Here is a 22,496-nt window from a genome sequence, read left to right as displayed (position 1 = left end):
GACAGTTTATGACAATGGATTCGAGGTATCACGGCTGGCTATACTGTCCGGGTTGATATGGTGCTTCCAGTTCCTTCTTTCTTGCCCTTAGACGGAGGTTATTCCTCTGAGAACTGACAGATTCCCTGCTAGCTACAGGCTAAATCCACCTCCTTCCTTCCCCTCCAGGCTGGTTTTTGCTTTCCTCCCAGTTCAAGGGAAAGGAAAATACTTTGGTTCTGGAAAAAAACATGGAAAATAACATTAATGATTTTAGCGATATGTTTGTCTTTGGTAGTACATTGCATTTATAACTCATAAAATGTTCTTAAAGATAATTACCCTTAAAATGAGCAGGTGCTACTTCCCATGAAGGGGAGATGCTGTTGCCAATTACTAAATTCAACAGGATGTGGTAATCACAGAATCACAGGAAGCTTTGGGTGGGAAGGGCCCTTCAGAGCCCCCCCAGCCCAGCCCTGCAGTGCCAGGGACAGCTTTAACCAGCCCAGGGTGCTCAGAGCCCCGTCCAGCCTGGCCTGGGATGTTCCCAGGGACGGGGCCTCCACCGCCTCTCTGGGCAACCTGTGCCAGTGCCTCACCACCCTCAGCATAAAAAATTTCTTCCTTATGTCTAGTGTAAATCTATTCTTCTTTAGTTTAAATCCATTACCCCTTGTCCTATCACTACAGGGCCTAGTAAATCTCAACTGTGTATCCAAACAGCCTAATCCTTCGCAATTAGGATGGGAATTCTCTTCTTTAAGAGCTAAAGAAGAGCTCCTGGTACTTTGCAATTACTCAGTATCTACAAAATACTGTAAAAAGCTAGAGCTTATCTGTAGGATATGAACGAGATGTGTGTGTCTGGTGATATTTTACATTCCCTAAGTGAGTCTGTCTGCCAGAATGTAAACTTCCTACCTTTGCTCTATTACCTATAGTGGTCTAAGCTATAAATTGAACTATACTAGTGTATATGTTGTTATTCATTATATATTTCTGTTCATCATAGAATCATAGATCATAGAATCATAGAATGCTTTGGGTTGGAAGGGACCTTCTAGTCAACGTATTTTTTTAAATGTCTTTGGAACATTTTCTTAAGTTTGCTTTTAGTTTTGAGAACTCGTCTTCATCCACACAGTGAGTTTTAGTAATCTCTGACTTGTGGCTTTGTGTAAAAATGAAGCACTTCATAATTTGCAGAATCGACAGTATTCTGTTCAGCTGTAATGGTTCCTGATTAGTACAAATGCATGCCTATTTCCCTGGGCAGCTTGCCTGTATTTTAGCAAACTGCTATTTCAGACTGCTGTGTAGAACTCTGTGACATCTCCTTTTCCTTCTGTTAAGAATGGAGTCTTGAATTTGTAGTTTGTGAACACTGAAAATATAAGGGTGGGGTGGGTGGTATTTTGTTCTTGCCAGCCCTTAAGTCCGAAATTGTATTTTACTTACATGCTGGCAGCAGTCATATTTCTGTGTGTCCCTGTTTCTTTCCATTTTAGTTAGGTTTCACTTGATGTGAAACATCAGTCCCGTCAGAGCTCATGGCGTGTTTCCTCATCTAAGATGAGTAGAACAACGACGGAGAGGGTTAAAATGTTAAAAAGTAGAAGTGAGAACTTGCCGAATAGTTTGCTTTAAGGTAATTTTCCTTCGGTGTGAGATCTGCTTCAGTTTCCCTCCCTGTGTAACAGCAGTTAGGTTGTATGGCTGAAAAAGAGTTTGGAAGCAGACTTCAGTTCCTGCTTTCCTCCCTTAGCCGGAGATACCCATGTATTTGGGTCAGACCTTTCCCCGCGTTGTAAGGAATTACTGTTCCTGGTGAGGGGAGCAGCTGAGCGCTCCACTGGTGCTCACAGGTGCCCCGCACTTCCCACTTGCAGTTCTGAGTAAATAAAAGTCATGAGCCTCTTCTTTCTTTCCCTGCTCCTGGGGAATTTTCACAGTGCTTTTGTTTCTGTCCTCTTACTCATCTGCATGTCCTTATAGAGGAGATCAATTAAAAACCCTGTAATTTAGGCATTAACTCGCTGCCTGCTGGACCATATTGCTGTTCTGCTTTAGCAGCCAAGGGCATTCCCTTCCACTCCCCTCTCACGGGGAGATCTGTTGTGTTTTCTTGTGTACAGAGCCCATTGTCCTGACAGCCCAAAATATTTGTTCTGCTCAGAAACAGAGGCTTAATACCTCTGTTACTGAGCCAAGAGCTGCGGGAAGTATCTGTTACCACATTTTGCCAGCTGCTAGAGGCTTTCATGCCTGTGTAATGTTGGACCATGTATTACTTCGGCCGGTGGTATGGCAGGATCCTCCTGTCTTTGTCAAAGGAGTCGTCCTCTGGAGCTGTAACACAGACAACTGCAGCCATCGGTTGTTCTTGCTGTTTCTCTGGATGTGTCTGGATGGCAATGGTTCATCACCTGAGGTGTTAGGGAAAGTTCCGGTATGCTGTCTGGACGGTCATCTCACGAGCAAGAGGGAACCCAAACTAGATCTGTTTGTCTACAAAGTTTCTTGCTGGTGCCCGCTTTTTGCTGTCTAACAACTTGCTGTTAGAAAGTGCGTTCTTGGCTCCTTGGTAGGCCATCTTTTTGCATCTTGGTTATGAAGATGCGTCTTAAGTGAGGCAGTCGAAGTCACTCTGGACTGGCCAAGGGCGTTAGGTTTTAGTTACAGCTGAGGACTCTTTCTGGCCTTTCCTTTCTACCTTGTCCAGGCAACTGTCCAGAACTGCACACTAATCCCAGACTGACATCTTCTGTCTTGGTGTGCGGGTGCTAGAGCAGACCTAGCACTTAACTGTTCTTATAAACAACAGGAAAGGCTGTGAGGTCCGCTTTTCTGGTAAGTGGTCTTAATTTTTCCTTCAGGTTTCTCTTTTTTCCTCCTCTACTGGGTCCTTGAACTGTGTGTTAGCTATAAAGGAGTGTAACATCTCCTAGACTTGAATCAAAAATACTTTAGTAGCAATATTGATGTTCTGGATATTTTTAACAGTGGCCTTAAAAAATTCAATGTTGGCCAGTTTTTTCCAGCTGTGAAAGACTTTTTCTGAACAGGACTTGAACCTAGTACTCTGAACTCTCAGGGATCTGTTTTTGAGTCTCTAATAAACGTTGTCCCACCATCCTGCGGAGACCGTCTCTGGCAACCGTACTTGAGAGGATTGAGAGGTACAGGCTGACTCCTCTTACATGGCACTAACTCAGAGTGGGGTGGTGGCTGCAGATTCATCTCAAACCCTGCCTGCAGACTGACTGTCAATTGAACGTCATTATTTTTCTCCAAGCTTCATACATCTAGGCTGAAAGCAATCGCATTCTTAACACGCTCCTAACACTGATTCTTTGGATGCTGCTTTGCTTCTGCACTGATGGCTGTTTTGAGGGATTTGGCATTTTTTTGGATAACGGTCGTATTGTATCAAAGCTTGCTGTCAGACTGCCAAAAATGACTCCCATTACCCCTTCGTCACTGGAGTGTACTTGCCCAGAGCCAAGCAGCACCAGGGCCTTGCCTTCAGTAAGCTGCCCTACAAGCGCTTATTTTGTTTTTATCTAGCAGTGGTGCTCACGGGCGCCCTGTACTTCCCACTTGCAGTTATGAGTCTAAAGAAAACTCACAAGCCACTTTTTTCTTTCCCCGTTCCTGGGGAATTTTTGGTTTTTGTACTTCTGTTTCTGTCCTCTTGTTCATCTGCATGTCCTTAATAGAGGAGATCGATTCAAAAAATGACTAACAAATATTTTTGTCATGACAAATTAATGTTGCTTTCCAGTACTTAAAAAGTAACTTTAAAAAAAAAAAAAAAAGGCAAAAAAAAAGGCAGAGGGGGAAGCTTTTACTTATTGGGAGTTAGTTCCCCAAGGTCTCAGACACACGTTTAGAAATTCAAGCCATGTGCTTTCCCTGTTTGCTATACTGTCTTCAGGGCCTCTAGGTATTTCATATACGTATATCTCTCTATTTATATCTGTCTGTCTATCTTTATCTTTGTTTATATGATGCCTTCCACCAAAACCATCATTTAATAGATAGATTTATCCATAATTCTAACACATGCAACACTGTTTTGATATTTGTTTCTGACAACAGATTATCTGTATCTGATTCTGCTTGTGGCACAGAGAAGGTATTTTTTATTTTGACTGGTATCATACAGAGTTCTTTTTATTCTGTGTATCCTTTTTCTTAAAGTCGGTAACATTTTCCTGTTATTGTTTTTCCCTCCGTAGGCCAAAAGCAAATACACTGTCATGAGAATTGGTCTCTGTCGCCTGAGGAATTTGAAATATGGGACAGACTTTACAGGATTAAGGAAAATGATGGAGTAAAGGAACCGATACTGCCTCAAATTCAATTTGAAACCTTAGAAAACCTCGAAGAAGTATCGGTGAGTTTAACCTAGATGTAATGTTTCCTTTGACATGAGGCCTAAAGGATACCCTAAGTAACAAAGTCAACTACGAATCTGAAGGAGGTCTACAGTAAAAATGCAATTTTGAGAATTATATGTAGGTTTTTGAGGTTAAGAATTTAGGAATTAGGTGCTTGAAAAGGGTCTTTGAGGTTAGGTCTGTAAATTAAAAATACATTTAAAAGTCTTTCAGTATCCAATAAGTTCTGTTCCTGTTTCTAAGGATTCTGTGCAGGATGCTGTATTCATGTAGGTATTGTATCCACACTTTTTCATTTCCTTGTTTATATAACTATAAAAGTGTTAACTGAAAGAAAACCTCAAGTTTTACAAGCTCTTTTTTGATTCGGAGAAAAAATTAGCAGCTCTTGTGTCATTTCACCACTTAAAACAACCTGTCTTCCATGAAAAGTCGTGGCAACACAAAGCGTGGTATTGTTTTTATTTTAGAGCAGACTTAAACCTTTGTGATAATGTTTAGTTACTTTTCTACATTCAGAGTATTTATTGTCCCTGACAGAAAAGTAGACATTAGTTTTGCTAAACAATTTCTTGATTAAAATCTCCTTGCCAATCTTAATTTCAAACTGCAGAAGCATGAAGAGAAGGCAACTCATGAACTTTCCTTGTCTGAATGGAGAATTTGGCAGAACCGTGCTTTTCCGACATTCATGGTTGATCACTCAGATCGTTGCTACCATTTTATCAGTGTTATGGAAATGATAGAACTGATGAGACACGAACAGGTAAGGTGTTTACGTTTGGCTGGCTGTAAACATATGCAAGTATTTAATGCACAGTTGACTATTTAAAAAATAATGAGTGCTGCCCTAGTTCTGTCTGGTCAGCTGAAACAAGAAGTGGGGAAGTGTTTGCGTGGAGCTAAGCTAGGCATTGCAAAATGGGTAATGTGTATTTAATTTTGTTTCAAAATGTCTTCCACTGGTATTCTGTAATTCTTAATCTTTTCCACAGAAGTTGTTTATAAACAGTTAGTGTTTCCCTAAACAGAAAAAACCCCCACCCATAAATCATTCTTGTTTTAATAGATCCGAGTATCAATTTTTTTACAAAAAGACATTAAATACAAAAACTATATATATCTTGGAGCAAAGTCACCAAGAGTGATATTAACTATCCCAGAGTGTGGTAGGAATTGGAAATAACTTTTTATCATCTATGTACATTAAATGCATCCCATGAAAATTATGCAGGAATGTATTGCGTGTTTTAAGGTGGTTGTGTTTTGAGGCTTTTTGGTTTGTTTTCTGTGAAAGCTTTAATTAAAAACCTCCTAAGAATTAAAGGACAAGAGGAGGGCAGTCAAACAAACATGGGTGAAAACCATTTGGGAGATGAGAATTTTGCTTGCTAACAGTTACGGGTAGCAGATAGGCCTTTATGATGAAAGGCACGTACAGGAAATTGCGTGTAGGGGTAGCTCTGTTGACGGTACCTGAAGGCTTCAGTTGTTCACCACATTATTTTTGCCTCCAGTTTAGCTCTTCTGTGTTCCACACATAATGCTTTTTGGTGTGTTGAAGTTTTCTAGGTCATCAGAATCTGTTGCTAAGCTGCCAGAGTTTCCTGAATAACTAGACTGATCAAGGAAGAGAATAGAGACATTGTAGTTGTACTCCTTGCCAGGGAAGTGTATTAATGGAAAGTTGTAAATAGACTTTCAGGGCTAAGATAAGCTTCTCCACTTCATCACAGAACAATGGCATGCTTGACTTCTTTGAGAGTTTGCGTTCCCAAGCTAGGGTCAAGTACATACTGCCAGAGAGAGAGAACTTTGGGGAGAGTTCAGGTATAGAGACCTGAAGGAAGTCAAGAGGCAAAGAAATGGTTAAAAAATTTAGAGTTGCTCTTCTAATTGAGGACTTCCCTCCCCACCACCAAATCAGGCGCTTGAAATATTTGTGACTTAAGTTCCTTTTGTGGAAGTGTACTGATACCAGAAGTCTGTTTGGGTTCCCAAGCGCCTTCGGAAGTTGTAAATGCTAAACCAACATCTGGCACCCTTAAAATAATTTACAGAGCAAATTTGTGAGTCGACAAGCGAGTCTTCAGTGTTCTCCCCCAAACTCTGCCAAAGTAGATGACAAAAATGATAAGCAAAGCAGAGTATCAAATGCTTGCTTGTGAAAGCAAGCTTTTACAGGGCTTTTGCAGAGACAGGTCTGCCTGCTGTCCCTCACGGGAATGAGACAGCCCAGCTCACCTGCCTCTGCTCTCCACTCCGTAGTGAACGGAGAGGGTGTCCCTTCAACAGACGGGACCCAAAACTACGGCTTCTTGTGGTCCTTGCGGTACATCTTGCTTAGCTCTGATGATGGCCGTCCAGCATAGGCAGGGTGTGGTGTCCTGCATTCTCTGTGTTGCGCTCTGCTCAGAAATCATCTGTGGCACACGAGCTCCCTCCCCAAGTACTTCAGAGCAGGCCTGCGTACAGCACATTGCTGTGCTGCAGAGAGTCTGCAGAGTCTTGGAAAACGCTGGAGGGGCTGCATCGGAAAGGCCAGGATGCAGCTATTAATTGATAACAGGTGGTAGGCAGTTGGCTTTCGCTATTTCTAATTTAACAGCTAAATGTCAGCTTAATCATGATACATTGTAGGTAATGCTCTCTCACTCAAAAGACTGGGACTGCCCGTTATCCCATTCATCTGCCTCCCAGCTCAAAGTTTCAGGCATTATCTGGATTGATTTCCAGCCAGCTTTCTCTGATCTGTCTTCACTAGTCACCGGTGGAGACGCTGAACTTTCTCATCGGTTAGAGGAGAAATTATAATGGGATGTCACTGGCATGCTGAAAACACCTTCTAATGACTCCACTGAATATGAGAGTTTACAACATGACACATCACTCCACCTGTTGAATTCTTCTAGGGAAAAACAAAGCACTAGCAGTAACGCTGGCCATGTCTGACGAGGCTGACAAGGCAGAAGCTACCATCGGCACTGACTCCCGGTTTTAAAACTTCGGTGATGGTTGGCCTCTTTCTTGTATCTAAACCAAATTGTCAAGGTTCGAGGACATCAAAGCTTCACCATAATTGTTTCCCAAAAAGCAAAGATGCAATGTGTCTTAATCTATTTTGTCAGCACTGACAGTGATTTCTTGTATGCAAGTTTTATTAATATTTTCTTAAGTCATCCTTGGCTGCTCTGAAAGGCCCGGATAGTCCTCCCAAGACAGGATACATTCCCACTGACGTTCACCGAAGGGAAGGGAAATGAGTGATGTATGTTACCTTTGCAGTGGAATCACCTTGGAGTAGTCACTGTGCTGTGGGAGCACAGGTAATCAGGTAGATTACACCAGCAAAAATTTGTTGCCCTGCAACTGGGAAGAGAGCAATCTTCCATATCGCTAACAGGAGAGCATGTATGAGTGTGGGGGAAGCGGTTCTGGTTTCCTGTTACTACCAATCTTGTCCCTGTTCAGTCTTCCTACAGCTTCATTTCTGGTGAATCAGAAAATGCATACAGAGAAAAAGGGGTGTACTTATGCAGTAAATCAGACCAAAGAACCTTCCAATATAAAATATTTTTTTAAAAATGTGTCTGTTCTAAACCATTTGTTGGCGAATGTCACCTGCTTTCAGGGCCATCACCACTACCATAGATCAGTTCAGTTTGGACCTGTGGAGCTCTCTGGTCCAGTCCAGGGCCCAGGCAGACCAGGTGGCTCAGGGCCTTGACAAGTCAAGCCTTCGGGATCTCCAGGGTTGGAATCCCACAGCTTTTCTGGGCCCCTGGTTCAGTGTTTCATCACCCTCATGGTGAAAAAATTTCTCCTAATATCTAATTGCAATTCCCCTTGTTACATGTTGTGCCCATTAATTCTGGCCTCAGCGTACCTCCAGGAAGCCTGGCTCTGTCTTCCCTCTGCTCTCACATTAGATCGAGGTAGTAGTAAGATCCCCCTCTTAAGACTGAACAGAGTTCCCTTGGCCTTCCCTTGGACACCCTTGTGCTCCAGCCCTGTGACAGTTTTGGCCGCCTCTGCTGGACTTGATCCAGTCAGAGGCATTTCTTGTACTGGGGCCCCAAAACTAGACTAAGCGCTCCAGCTGTGGTCTCACAGAGGATGAACAGAGGAGAACAACTGCTTCCCTTGCCCTGCTGGCTACTGTCTCGGTAACGGAGCCTGGGTGCGATCGTCTTTGTTGCCACAAGGGCACACTGCTGTCTCGTTTTTCTGTCATGAGGTTTCTGTCGTCCTGTTGAGGACCCTCTGGACAGCAGCCCTGCCCTCAAGCATCTCACCTGCTATCATCTGCAAACTTCCTGAACGTGCGCTCTCTGCTGTAGACAAGGTCAGTAATAAAAATGTTAAAGACTAAAAACCTCTTGAGAAATTCTCCTAGCAGCTAGCCACTGGCAGAACTTCATACCAGTCCTCAAAACGCTGTCATCGTGGTGGTCCAGCCAGTTTTCCACCCACCCTTATTCTCCACTTACTCAAACCATATCTCACGAGTTTAGCTATGAGATTGTGTCAGAAGCCTTGGCAAAGTCAAGGTAAGCAACGTCCACTGCACTTCTCTTGCCCACAAAGGTGGTTACATCTTCATAAAAGGCAGTCTGGAATTCTTCATCGCTACGCGTTTTGTATGCTTTGCTGGGATATTCTCTTGAAAGCTTAAATGTTTTCTTACTAGTTTGGTTTGAAGTTTGTACTTTAAACTTAAAATTGGAATAAATGTAACATTCATGTAGCATTCTAATTTCACACATTTAGATTTCCTTACGATATAGTGTTCCCAACACTATTGTGTATAAAGATGCTCACATCAGCATCTTTCCAAAATGAAGCAAGCTTTGCCAAAAACTGATTATTCCACGTTGCCCATAGCCAGACCTATGGGGAGGCATAGATGGTTTACTTTTAACAGTAACTACTACACTGATGGTTTTTTTGTATTGTAGAGTGCTTGTTCTCAGAAGAAAATATTAATTAAAAAATGCAAAAGTACAGCAAAATTAAAGAAACAGATATTGGTAGGCAATGTTTTGAATTTCTGCACACCTGCTGAGGCATGTTTGTCGAGGTGGGTATGTCTCGGCTGTGTTCCTGACTCTGATGCTGTGTGGGTATGAGGAGCTGTGCGGGCAAAATTCCACCGCCTGAAAGAACTGCCTGTGTTTGCAAGTGCGGGGCTGTACAACACCAGCCCTGTGTCTTTTTCTGCCACTGTATTTTCACGAGCACTTCAGCATAAAATTGGGAAAACCGTGGAGGTTTAAAATCATGTTTTTATGCCAAATTTGAATTTAACCCTGTTCAGTGTCCTGCTCTGCTTCACGGTGAGACCCCGCAGACGCGTTGTGCTTGCTCAGGGCAGCACAGGCAGTTCTGGGACGCGTCTGCTGCTGCCTCCTGCGTTGGCTTAGAGCGCTCGTGCCGTGCCTGGGTGAACGCATCCCCCGGGCTTCGCGTGTTCTCAACGTACAGCGCGCAGGTTGGCAGAGCCTTGGTTCAAGCGTGGCGTTTTACAGGCTACTTCGGCCTGGGCATTCTTGGTGAAGATTGTTTCTAGTGCAAGTTTAAACTTCCAGAAGTTTTGCTTTACCATAGTGTCGCGGTTCAGCCCCGGCAGCAGCTCAGCACCACGCAGCCATCGCTCACTGCCCCTGCCCCGAGGGGATGGGGGAGAGAATCGGAGGAGTGAGAGTGAGAAACACTCCTGGGCTAAGATAACAACAGGTTAATAATTGAAATAAAGTAAAATAGTAATGCTAATAGTAACGGTATAATAATGATAATACTAATAACAATATCCAAAGCAAGTGCTGCCCAATGCAATTGCTCCCCACCCGCCGACCGATGCCCAGCCAGTTCCCAGCAGCGATCGCTGCTCCCCGGCCAACCCCCCCAGTTTCTATACTGCCCATGACGCCGTATGGTATGGAATGGCCCTTGGGGCAGTTGGGATCAACTGTTCTGGCTGTGCCCCCTCCCAGCTCCTTGTGCCCCTGGCAGAGCAGGGGAAGCTGAAAAGCCCTTGCCTGGTGTCAGCACTGCTCAGCACCAACTAAACCATCAGCGTGTGATCAGCATTGTTCCCATCCTAAATCCAAACCACAGCACTGTGCCTGGTACTGGGAAGAAAACTAACTCTATCCCAGCCCAAACCAGGACACATAGTGTTTAGCTGTGTTTTGAAATTGTAGGAAGCGCTATTAATAAACAGTGTGATAGGATAAAGGGATATTACTCCAGCCTCTGGGAAGTTCCCCTTTAGCAGAAATTAAGCCTGTAAAAATTCACCTAAAACGTTAGTCTGATATGAAAATGAGTGGATGGAAACAGTAATTGTTTTGGCAGTGATTCAAAGGTTTTGCGTCTATGTACTGTGCATCCAAGTTCCTACTATAAATATTCTATAGCCAAATATACCACTGCTAATCTGTCTGAGGTTAATTTACAGTTCTTAATAGCAGAGGGATTTAAGACAAATACAAGGTGAAGCTATTTCCTTAAATAACTGAGATATTGAACTTCAAACCATAGTTCTGTTGATTATTTTCTTACTGAGGGATAAAACATAAAACCAGGAAAATCATTATTTTACTATGAATAACCAAATGATCTGGAAGTTTCTGATGGAACTATTTATTTCCTGGGAAGAATCTCATTCAGAGATTAGTAATAATGTAATACAAGCCAGCTCAGGAGGTATTTGTGTGTTTTTTATGGGTGTTTTCTTTTCTCTAACAGAAGAAAGCTCAGGAATTCCCTGATGTGTAACTTTCCTTTCCTTGTACTACTTCAATGATTCCAAGCAACCTCCTATGCAGTTCTGTTTTGCATGATAGATTTAAAAAGTCAATTAAAAGGCTTAGATATTTTTAAATAGGTCAAGTGAAAATTTTTGGAAGAAAAAATGTATATTGTGTTTATATGCTCTTTAAAAGACTTAAAGAAATTGGCACAACCGAAAGAAAATAAAACAGAAAAAGAAATCCCAAATATGAACCCTGTGACAGGTACATCCACTGCAGAAAAGCCTTTAATGCCTGTGTGGCTTTATTACTACAGCAACGAGAACTGGGCAGATGGGATTGGATTTTCTGCTAGCTAGGAGCAGGGATTTTTTGCGCGACATGGTAACAAATCAAGTTGTCCTTATGCAAAATAATTTGGTCGCTTTTAAGCATTTTTGAAAATTAAACCACTGTTTGGAAACAAGGTCAGGGCAAAGTGTTTATTCTTATTGAAATGATATTTATCCAAGTTTCTGAGGATAAGTAATAGGAATTATTGAAGTGCGAGTGTATTTTTTTTTTTCTGGGAGGTAGGCAATTCCTAATGACTTTTAAAAAGTTGTAAAATTGCCAAATGTGGGAGTGTCTGTTTCCCACTTCAAAGCTGGCAATGTGAAGTTACAGTCAGAGGAATTATTCTCCCTAGAAAGATGAAAGAAAACCCAAAGACTCCCATCAGAAGGACTGTCTCTCTTTCACTCAAATAATCTCTGATACCAAACACCTTGGGAGACAGGGTTTAGGAGATGAACCCGGAACAACTGCTACTAAAATAATCAGTATTTATCTTAGGTTGCCTTGAAGGATTCATGGGATGAAATGCCTGACAGCGGGGAAAATGCTCCCAGGATACCCTAAAATTCCAAAGAACCTGGAAAAGCTTTCCATGGTTTTGAAATTTTAAAGCAGACATGTTCTGGGGGGAAGACGCAGTGTTTCCAGCCAGCTGTGACTTTTTTCCAGGAGACACTGAATGCAAAGTTGAAAAATTGTTCAAATAAGGACAATGAAAATTTTTTTAGGCCCTCGTTGCCAATAGTATGTCTCAGGTTAAAATCCTGGTCTGAGATGTGGCCAAGCTTCTTCCCCAGGCAGCAACAAATAATTTAAGACAGCAAATGACATTTAGTTCCAGTCTTTATGAGAGGTGAACCAACGCATCTGTGGAACTGTGGACGCTATTTATCATCTGGTCACTGAGTCTGGCTTAAACAGAAGAAAACGTATAATCAAAGCAAATACTCTGTCTTGGGATTGTCAAAAGCCAGCTGTGCAGAGGTGGCCCAGCTTGTTCCTTATTCCAGAAAAACCCAACGGGAACACATGTCCTCGCGTGAAGGTGGAAGGATGTTTGTTTTGTTCTTAGACGGTAAGGCTGCCAGGGAGAACCTGCAAGACCAAAAACCTCAGCTCTCCAATTAAAATAGTTTCTTTGTGCCATAGTGATTCTTCTGATCTTGTTGCCAACTGATTGAGTCTGAACGCTAATTGAGACCTGGTTTAGATGTTCAGGCTTTTAATTGCAGGTGCTTTCTGTTCTACTGATCCTGTGGGGTTTTGTGCTCACAGTGAGAACGGTGAAGTATAGAATCATAGAATAGAATCATAGAATCGTGTAGGTTGGAAAAGCCCTTTGAGATCATCCAGCCCAACCATTAACCTACACTACCAAGTCCACACTAAGCCAATCAAGGGTAGACCAGACTGAACCATGTCCCCCAGTGCCACCTCTGCCCGTTTTTTGAACACTTCCAGGGACAGGGACTCCCCCACCTCTCTGGGCAGCCTCTTCCAATGCTTGACCACCCTTTCCATGAAGAAATTTTTCCTAATATCCAACCTAAACCTCCCCTGGTGCAGCTTGAGCCCATTTCCTCTCGTCCTATCGCTAACTCCATGGGAGAAGAGACCAACACCCCCCTCACTACACCTCCTGTCAGTAAGAGCAATTAGGCAAAGACTTTGGGGTGTGAGCCCTGTGAAAGGGACAGGGGGATTGGGTGGGTTGTGTGGCACCTGGAAGGGCTGAGCTCTGTTAATTTGAGATGGCATCCCCTGTGTTTCAGGTGACTCCGTGTTCCTGTACAGCGCTGCATGAAAGCCTCCCGCAGCCCTTGTGCCACAGGTCCGGGCATACCAGCCAAAAATATCCGTTCCACCAAAGTGAAATGATCTCAGTTTTCTGGAAAACGGGCCTTAGTATTACAGCTTATGGAAACCAAATAAAATACCACGTACGTGATACAGGGTTGCCAACTTAAATCTGCAGACGAGAAACTTCCTGTGTGTTCTGTGGTGTGGTGTCTATAACACCGTCGGGTACAGCTGCCTGCCTTTTGTGGGTTTTTATCACTAATGTCCGTGCTCCTGATCTCCCTCCTGCTCTCAGTAGAGTCGTAGAGCGCGTATGGAGTCTGGCTGCTGGTGACTTTTGTTGGTTTGTTCCATTGGTTTATTTGTTTGGCGGTGGGGGGGTGCAGTAATTCGGCGTTTAGGTTTCTGGATTTAAAACAGTGGTATGCTGTTTGTCACAAATTGTCAAAACCTTTATGTACTTGAGTAATTGGTTGGTTGTTCTTTAAGCCCTTACAGAAGACTGATTTGGCAAAACTTTTGCAGTAAGTGTGCCAAGTGTAAGCTGGCAATCCATTCGTACAGACCTGGAACTCCTGCAGAAGCTGCTCCACACCAAACGTCTTTGAAGATACTATTTATGTTTTCAGAGGGGATAATATTTTAACATTGTTTTTAATATTATAATAATGCGCTGATGACAAAGTTTAGTGCAATACAATCACATTTATTTAGAACGCTGAACTGCTACTGCAGCTGAAAAACTGCTTTTAGATGCAACAGTCGTGCTATCTCCTTGGATATACCTGTTGCTGCTTGTATTTTTAATATTGGCATGGAAATGAAGTAAGCTTAGCTAATTATTATGGCTGCTGGGATTCGGGAGTGTTTTGCTATCCACATCTTCATGGAAATTAAGTATCGGTATCCCGGTCGCTGGTGTGTATCTCCCTGTATGTGGCAGGTTTCTCCCCTCCCCCTGTGTATTTCTACAATCCTTAGCACGGGGACATCCCAGGCTAAGGAACTCAAATAGTAAATGTCAGCGTTAACCTCTCTCTGATGTCGGATAACGAACAGTCTGCAGTGACCGGGTCAGACACCTCTAACACTAACGAGCTATCACGTCCGTCCAGAAAGTTTTGTAAAATGAGCAGTTACTAAACCACAGATTAATTTATTTTCTGACACTTCAGACGTTCTTGAACGTTCACTCTTGCCTCTGTAGCCTCTTTAATGATGCCTGTTCCCATAATTGCTAGGCTACATACCCCGTATTTTGCTTAAATCTTCCTTTTTAGGGAACTTTTGAGTGTTTTTATTGTGTGGCTGTGCTTGCTGTATAGCCAGATACTCTCTCAAATTAGAGTATCAGCAACGTAAGTACAAGCAGATAAATGAATGGCAGCCAACTGCTGCTAAGCAGGAGCAGATGGTAACTCCAAGAATTCCCAGCCGCTTAGATCAGCCTGGGTGTCGCAGGAGCAGCAGCTGTCAGACGCCGACTTGGGTTTTGAAGAAGGGTGTCGGGTGAGGGAGTTTGTGATTCATTCCAGGCAAGCTGCCTGAAAGCAAAAAGGCAGTAGAATTAGTAGATCCATCAATAATGTGATATCGTTAGGAGGAGAAATATCACGGCTTTTGTAGAGGGAAATTGTACTTTCTGTGTCCTTTAGGTGTCTTTCATGGATCAGCTAAATATATTTTTAAGGGTCACCTGATATAATATACTTGAACTTCCCAAAAAAGTTTTTGACTGTGTTTCTTCCCCTCAAGTCTCTTCTGGAAACTAAGCAATCGTGGAATAGGAGGGGTTGAATGTTCTGTTCATTATCCAGTTCCTGGCCTGTGCTCAGGTGGCAGGGAGGTTAGCAGTGAAATCACATAAGCATCGAAGTTCTTTAACCTATTTGCAAATGGTTTGGAAAAGCGGTAATTTTTACAGCAGTAAAAAAGTTATTTGGGGTGGTAAAAGTAAAAGACGGTCATAAAGGATTACAAAATTTCCTAAAGAATTAGCCTGTGAGCAAGATCTAAAAGGTTGGTGAATTAAATTCCATACCAGTAAGTTCAAAGTTGAATGAAGGAGAATGCTGCCTTAGCCAGGAAAGAGTTGTTTTGGATACTTCTGTGTAAACATTAGCTTAATAATCAACTGTTACTGAAAAAAGGGATTCGAATTTCAGAAATCAGTAGGAAAATAATATAAAATCAGAAAAAATGATGTGGTAGTCAAAATATGTCATGTGCCCATATCTTGTATACAGCAGAAGTTCATCCACTGCCATTAAGGTCACTGGCTTAGACGTAATTTTTAGCCAGTGTAAGCTCACATTAAGTAGCTTAGGCAGGCAGATGGACATGTTTTGGGGCAGGAGCATTCTATAATTTCTTTATTTCTATACTTTTCTCAATTCTTGGTTAGATAGAACACACTGGGTTAAAGCAGCCTTTGTCTGACAGCTGTGGGTATTTGTCCTCTTGCATTCTTGTGCTTCAGTCTTGCTACTGGGCACTAATAAATACTGAATAGTACATACCTCTGTGTTAAACCATTTCAGAGAGGAGCATAATATTTTACTGCCTACAGCCCAGTTTCTCAAGCAGGTGAGCAGGATTCCTGAAAGGCAGAAGCTCTCCTAGTAGGAATGAGAGGAGGTGGCGGAGGATTGCACGCTTTGATTTCTCTATCCTCCAGAAGTCTTCCATTGCAGCTGAAGCGCAGTTCAGCTTCCTCAGTGAGTGTGTGTTAACATACCCGATATATTGAAAGCAATAATTATAGCCTAGGAGATATTTGTAAACCTTAAACAGTGTTTGTGGGGAGTGGGCGAGAACAGTCATGGCTGAGAGCATTTGAGGCATAGCATTTTGTTTTCCAGAATACAGGAAAGGGCGTCTTCCGCTTGTTGAGATCGCGTGAGGGCAAAGACGACGACTTTCCCTTGAGCATTAAGGGATCAACTGATCACCTACAAGGAAAACATTGTAACCACTTGTCATTACAATAGATCGGAGCGTGCTGCTTTGATATCCGCTCTATCTACTAATGCAAAATACTGTGTGAAAACCACCAGCCTTACTGTTTAATTTTTGTTAATATTCATGCTAAAACATAAGTTAACCAGAAAATATACCCATGTGGCTAACTATATTGGCAGTCGTGACTTCACGGGATTTAATACTCAGTACGAAAGCTAAAAATCCAAAAGCCTTTCTTCCCTAGATCTAACCACAAAACAGTTCTGGTTTGTGTCAAAAAAACCCTTAAATGCCAGTTGTTCATGCTGCTTTTAAAACCAAGGTTTTGGTTAAAGAAGTTATAATTGTTAAGATCTACATTGTATCTGTTTACAGACTTATCTTTTCATTTTCAAACAGCAAAATCACCAGGGTTTTGGCAGACATCTGAATCTCGTTAGAAAATGTACATCCAAAGCAGCTTATGAGGTTAATTTTAATGTTTGTATTAGATGCCTTAAATTCAAATACTAGAAAACAGAGTGAGAGTGTGTGTGTGTATATACATATATATTTATATATTTGAAATGAAAATTTTAATATCTAAGTTTACTTTTTATTTTCTATATTAAGAAACCTATTGCTTTTTAAACGGAATCAGTAATTCTAAGCAAGGTCATTGATTTAGTACAATAACAAAGGAGAGATGCCTGTTTTCCTACTCCTGCATGACCTATTTACTGAGTAGCTGGTACACACTGGGGCTTACTAGGTTATAGAAGAGCTGATCAGGTAATTTAAGATCCTACAAGTTGTACACATTCAGGCTAAAATGTGATAATTATAATGCTGTCCTTTCACTCCACCAGTATTAGCTAGACTCACTGGGCGAAAGTATTTTGTTTGAGAGAAAGTATTTTGAATGGCTGAGTTGAACTGGAACAGTTATGTAACCCTGCGCAAGCCTGAAATTAGGTTACTGAAGTTTGTCCCAGATGCTAATTTTGTCTTCTGCACTGTTGTCCTGGCTCACAGCAGTTCTGCTAGACCTTTCCCCCCGCTCCAGGTTAGAACATAATCATGGGTATATGCAGTGGCCTAGTGAAGTTCTTCAGTGTCACAGCTCCTCACTCCTCCTGTCTTGTGCCCAATTACTTACCCATGCAAGAAACTTCCCCGTTTTGCTCTCTCTGTTTAAGTTTCTTTACAGATTTTGGCAGGGACTTTTTGAAAGACTTTGAGAAAGCTGGGAAGATGGTATGCATGAGTGCATCTCAATGTTTTCGCTTGTTGGTCTCTTCAAAGAAATATAATGGGTTTGTAAGTCTGATTTTTTTGTTTTGTTTTGTTTTCAAAAGCAATATTGACACTTTGGAAGAAGACTAATCTGGTAATTGTATTACCTGTTACAGCTTCTACTAATTTATACATTATGGCTAGAAGGTTAGCAACCTATTAGTTTCTTCCTTGACCGTTAAAAATCGCATCACGTTTGCCACCTCCTAGTTCCTGAGGTATGTGAGCAAGAGATTACATACCACCATTGCCAATTCAGGGACTTCATTCTTGAGTTTCTTTACGTCCTTTGGATGACATGATACGGCTCTGTTACTTCTTACCGTCCTAAACATACAACTTTGTGTTTGGCCATATGAAAACATAAATCATTTGCCCTTATCTGCTCTGCCTCTGGTCCAGTTGTGATTTGAATGATCCTTCTGTCTGCTCACAACCCTCATCTTTTCCTGCAGGTTTGATTAGTTTTGGGTTGCTTTACTTTGGGTTACTTAAAAAGTGCAGAACAATGTAAGGCCAAGAATGGTCTGCACTGGTGCCTCTTAGAAGTGTATTGGGTGGGCGAGAGCATCACCTGCTTCTGTTTCAGTAAGGTTTAGTCGTTTGGCAGCTAATCAATCTTTAATCCACTTAATATATGTTGTGTTCTTATAATGCTTGGATACTTTAATTGAAATATTATGCAACATGCAGTCTTTAGTTACGTAAATCTAAACGTATCATTACCAATACCATTACCTTGTCAACCAAATGTGTAATCTCCTCAGATGATGTCTGTGAAGTTAATTGGACCAGATCGTGTTGGTTGTTATTTGTCACTGCTCTTTGATTTCATACAAAGACTTCCATAGCTTGATTCTGTGTTTTGACTCAGCTTGAGGGAAACTAATTATTTAGAACCTTCACATATCAAAATCATCCTCTAACCCTTTCACAGTAATTGTTTTCTTCACTATTTTGGTATTAAGACTTCTTATAAGTCAGCCTGTATAGTCTGGGGATCTCCTTGGAGTTCTCTTTTTAAAAAATCCTAACTTTTAATTTCTTTGGATATGTTTGTAAATGGATAGCCAAAGCCTAGGCAGTAAGTGTGTAGCAGCTGAGTGACACCTTCTGTACTGACAAATGGAGCAGGTGTTTCGCAGCCCTTTAGAGATGAATCTCTAGCAGATGAACTTCCTCCCCCTGCTCTACCACTCCGCTGTGCTGACCTTACAGAAGTTGCGTACGTTGTTCCTGAGGCATGGGTGCCATTGCTGGAGACAGGATTTGTAGCCACCAGTGCCCCTGACTCCAAACCAGCCTGTACACAGACTCTTCCTTATGTGTTCTGCATTTCAGCCTTTCTGTGGCATGTGTATGAAGTTAGTGATAAAGTCGAAATATTTTTTATTATTATTATTATTGAAAAAAATACTGTTAATACCAGATAGGATGCTTTATCTACTGCAACCAGAGAGGATCCAAAACTGTGTTAGGATGTGATCAGTTTTCAAATGCATGGAAGATGGCTTTGAATCCTGTTTTCAGGAATACATTTAGAGAAGCCAGGCGGCAGTAATTTTGGGTATGGTTATTTCTGCCTTGTGTAATGGGGTTGAATGACTTTCCAGAGTATTTTTCAAACCTTGTTTTCCATGAGTATCTCCTCTGGCTCCCGTAAGGAGTCTACCAGTAAAAGGTTGTTTAGCAGTAGCGCCAGGTGTACCATCTGTGAAACTCCAACTGCTTAATTTCTTCACAATCTCTTTGGAAGGGACACCTCTGCGGTCGCGGGGGTTTATCAAGATGTTGGTGCCACAGTGCCATTGGTTAGAACAGTTCTGGAAACTTCCTTAGCAACTCAATTCCACAGAGACCAGGTGTTGAAGTAATGAGAAGTCATGTTCTCTGTGAATGAAGACCAGGGGTTCTGCCCATGGGAGAAGAGTCTGCACGTTGCTCGGGTACCTGTGATAGGGAGCGAAGGGCCTAGTCTGTGAAGAGCTAGAGAAGGATGGGATGCTACGGGAAGATACAGATGTTGTTGGGGTTCGAATAGTGAATATCAGCATGGCTAGCACAAGCTGAAGTAGAACTGCTCTAATAATATTCTTCTGGGACAATGAGGAGGGTTCAGCAGGTTATGATATAAAGATCTTATTTTTTTCCCGCTTATATATGGAAGGACATTTGGAGAGTGTTACTTGTATAGGAAGCAGGTAACCTCTTCTTGTAAAAGTCAGTTTACCTAACTGGAAGTGATGTCAAAGTCTATTGTGCTTTTTTCAAGTGTATTTTTAAAAGAGCTGGTTGCCTGGGTCAATGCCTTTTTGAACAGAAGATTAATAAGCATCCACGAAAAAAAATAAATTCAGAGTATATAAGTGAGAAGTTCCTAATGTGTCATCAATGGCAATAGCCAAATTACAGATGATAGTACAAAGAGAACAGAGAACTCCAGGCTCACTTGTGCTCAAATAAGGGTCTCTTCTGCTCACAGCACCTTCCTCAATTTGCTCGTCTTCCCAGAACTACAGCCTGTAAGCATTAGCCTGTCTGAGGACATAATACCTTGCACTTTTTATTAGCAAAGTCAAGTTGCTTGCTGTTAATGTTGTGAGAACTGCATCTTAACTGCACGACACAGATGCTCAGCGCGGAATACTGTGCATTGGTGCTCTGTTAAATGCCATCTTTATTTATGCATGGCGTCTTTTGGTCTTTCTAAAACATTCAGGTTTGACTGCCCAAGCATGGATTTGCAGTTAAGCTGCCAGCAAACTTTTTGTTTGAAAGTTCTGACCTTAAATGCAAAGCACTTTCCTGGTTTTTTTTTCCCTTTCTAATAACCTTTAGGAGTATGAAAACCTTTGTCACTTGTTTTAAATATCCTTATGACAGGCCCTTGTAAGCCTGTATGCATTTATAGTAAATATTACACTGTCTTTGTCACCAGGGAGATTGCAGCTATGAACTGGAGATTCAGCCTCACTTACGTATGGAAGACGTTAATGTTCAAAGGAATAAAAGTCATCTTTCCATGACCAGCTCCACATTTGATCAGAAAGCCTGCTCATCTAGAAAAGACATGGCACACAGATCAAAAGTAAAGTCATTTTTACCCGATACAAATGATAATGGGAGTGAATTCTTTTCCATGTTTAAAATAACAAAAACAAAGACTCCCAGAAGAACTTCCAGCCTAAATTTGGAAGTGCCTGTGTTGCCTACAGAGAGTAAGACTACGGCTTCTCACTCAGAGAGAAGGCTTGCTCTGGTTGACAATATTGACCAGGGCAGTCAAAAGGATGAGGAACTAGAGGTGACGTTTGACTTAAATGAATTTATTGACCTGTGGGACAACAGTGAAAGTACTGTAATGCATGAAAGTGCAGCAATAAAGGAATCCAAAACTGTAGATAAAGCTTGTAGGTCGCTGGGGACAAACCACGCAGATTCAGGTTATAGTAGCTTCACAGTTGAGAAATCACCTGTGTCTGCTGACTCATTTTATCTTCCTGAATCATACGTGGATTCATTTGCACATGTGAGACTGTCTGAGGAGCCTTCTTGGTTAAAACAAGTATTTTCCAGTGTGAAAAGGCTTTTATCACAATCTCCTCCCTCTTCAAATAAAATCTATGATTTTGAAAACATGATAAGAAATGAAGAAAAAACAAGTCCTCTTCAAAAAGCTGTTTCTGGTAGTTATTCAGATAGAATGTGGGACAAAGTCTTTCCTCCATCCTCAGAAGTTGATTGTTCACTGCTGCTCTTTGAAAATCCCAAACTGAAAGTCACCAGTGAATTGTGTGCTTCTGAAAGTACCTGTTTTTCAAAACCTGCATCATCTTCTGAGACTGCTGCTGTTACAGCCGGAGAGGAGCTTCACTGGATTGACAGCTTTGATGGTCTGTTTGACAATGAAGAATTCACTGAAATTCAAAAGAAAACTCCAACAATAAGTCACACTCTGACAAATAAGCCTTCAAATAAGTATTTTGTTCAAAAAGATGAAGAAGATCTTGAAATGAACAAGAAAAACGTGACTCTTGATGAAGAGATTATACGATTATTTGAAGATGACCACATTAATGACACAAATAGTGGAAGTTTTTCTACGAACAAGTGTTTAGTCAAGTCGGATTCAGGTGGGAGTGTTGTCAGGCCGGTTGCAGAGCGAGACTCCGAGATGCGCTGCGTGAGCACTGGCCAGACCTGCAGGGAGCAGCCAATAAGCGGCAAAACCACAACCCTGGACATGTCTGGTGGTATTAGCGTGACCGAGCAGTTCCTGGGTAACGATGATCTTTATGACTGTTCTCAAGAACTGTTTTCTGTTAACTTTGATCTGGGATTTTCCATTGAAGAGTGGGAGAATGAAATCTTTGAAGAAGCTACAAATACTAATAATTCCAGAAAATTAAATTGTGCCTCAGGCAGGCATGCAGATGGTAAATCCACCGAAGAGAAAAAAAAATCACCAAATAGCTCCAGACTTGAAACATCGCCAAAATGGGATTGCAAAAGTCTTGAGAGAAGAGACATTTCCACACCATTGCCGTTCCAGAGTAGGAGTATGAAGGATAGAGAAGGGACTGAGGACGCTACTGCTGCGGTGCCTTTCTTGGAGCCAGGAGACAGAAGAACGGGAAGCGGATCGTCTGAAGCTTTGGCTTCTGCACTCTCGACCCCAACAAGTAGAAAAGTTACGAATATTAAAGCTGTCAAAATAATTCCTATGAATGTCTTCTCTAGTGCCAGGGAGGAAATTCCAGAGGCACCTCTTACAGATAAAGTAAATACAAGCCCACATAGGCAGAACTTTGAGAGTTCAGCCATGGATGTGCTTGATTCCCCTTTAGGAAGAACTGAAAACCTGGAAGATGTCAACCTTCACGGTTCACGTGTGTTTCCTGCCGAAGGTAGGGATTTCAGTGGTACAGTTAGTTAATACCTTCATGTTTAAATAAATAATGTAGAATCCAGTATCTTTTGGATC

The 22,496-nt window shown here is 41.8% G+C and overlaps 1 protein-coding gene across 1 annotated transcript in view; it reads left to right on the top strand.

Moving 5' to 3' along the window:
- FANCM (FA complementation group M) overlaps positions 1-22,496 on the top strand; it is an 80,596-nt gene that overhangs the window by 43,482 nt on the left and 14,618 nt on the right. The window contains exons 12-14 of the mRNA XM_075712276.1: positions 4,224-4,381; positions 4,999-5,151; positions 20,451-22,419. Of these exons, the coding sequence (XP_075568391.1) occupies positions 4,224-4,381; positions 4,999-5,151; positions 20,451-22,419 (2,280 nt within the window). The remainder of the gene's footprint in view (positions 1-4,223; positions 4,382-4,998; positions 5,152-20,450; positions 22,420-22,496) is intronic.

Source organism: Pelecanus crispus, chromosome 6 (assembly GCF_030463565.1).
Source record: "Pelecanus crispus isolate bPelCri1 chromosome 6, bPelCri1.pri, whole genome shotgun sequence".
Lineage (NCBI taxonomy): Eukaryota > Metazoa > Chordata > Aves > Pelecaniformes > Pelecanidae > Pelecanus > Pelecanus crispus.
This window is presented reverse-complemented; position numbering and strand designations above follow the sequence as displayed.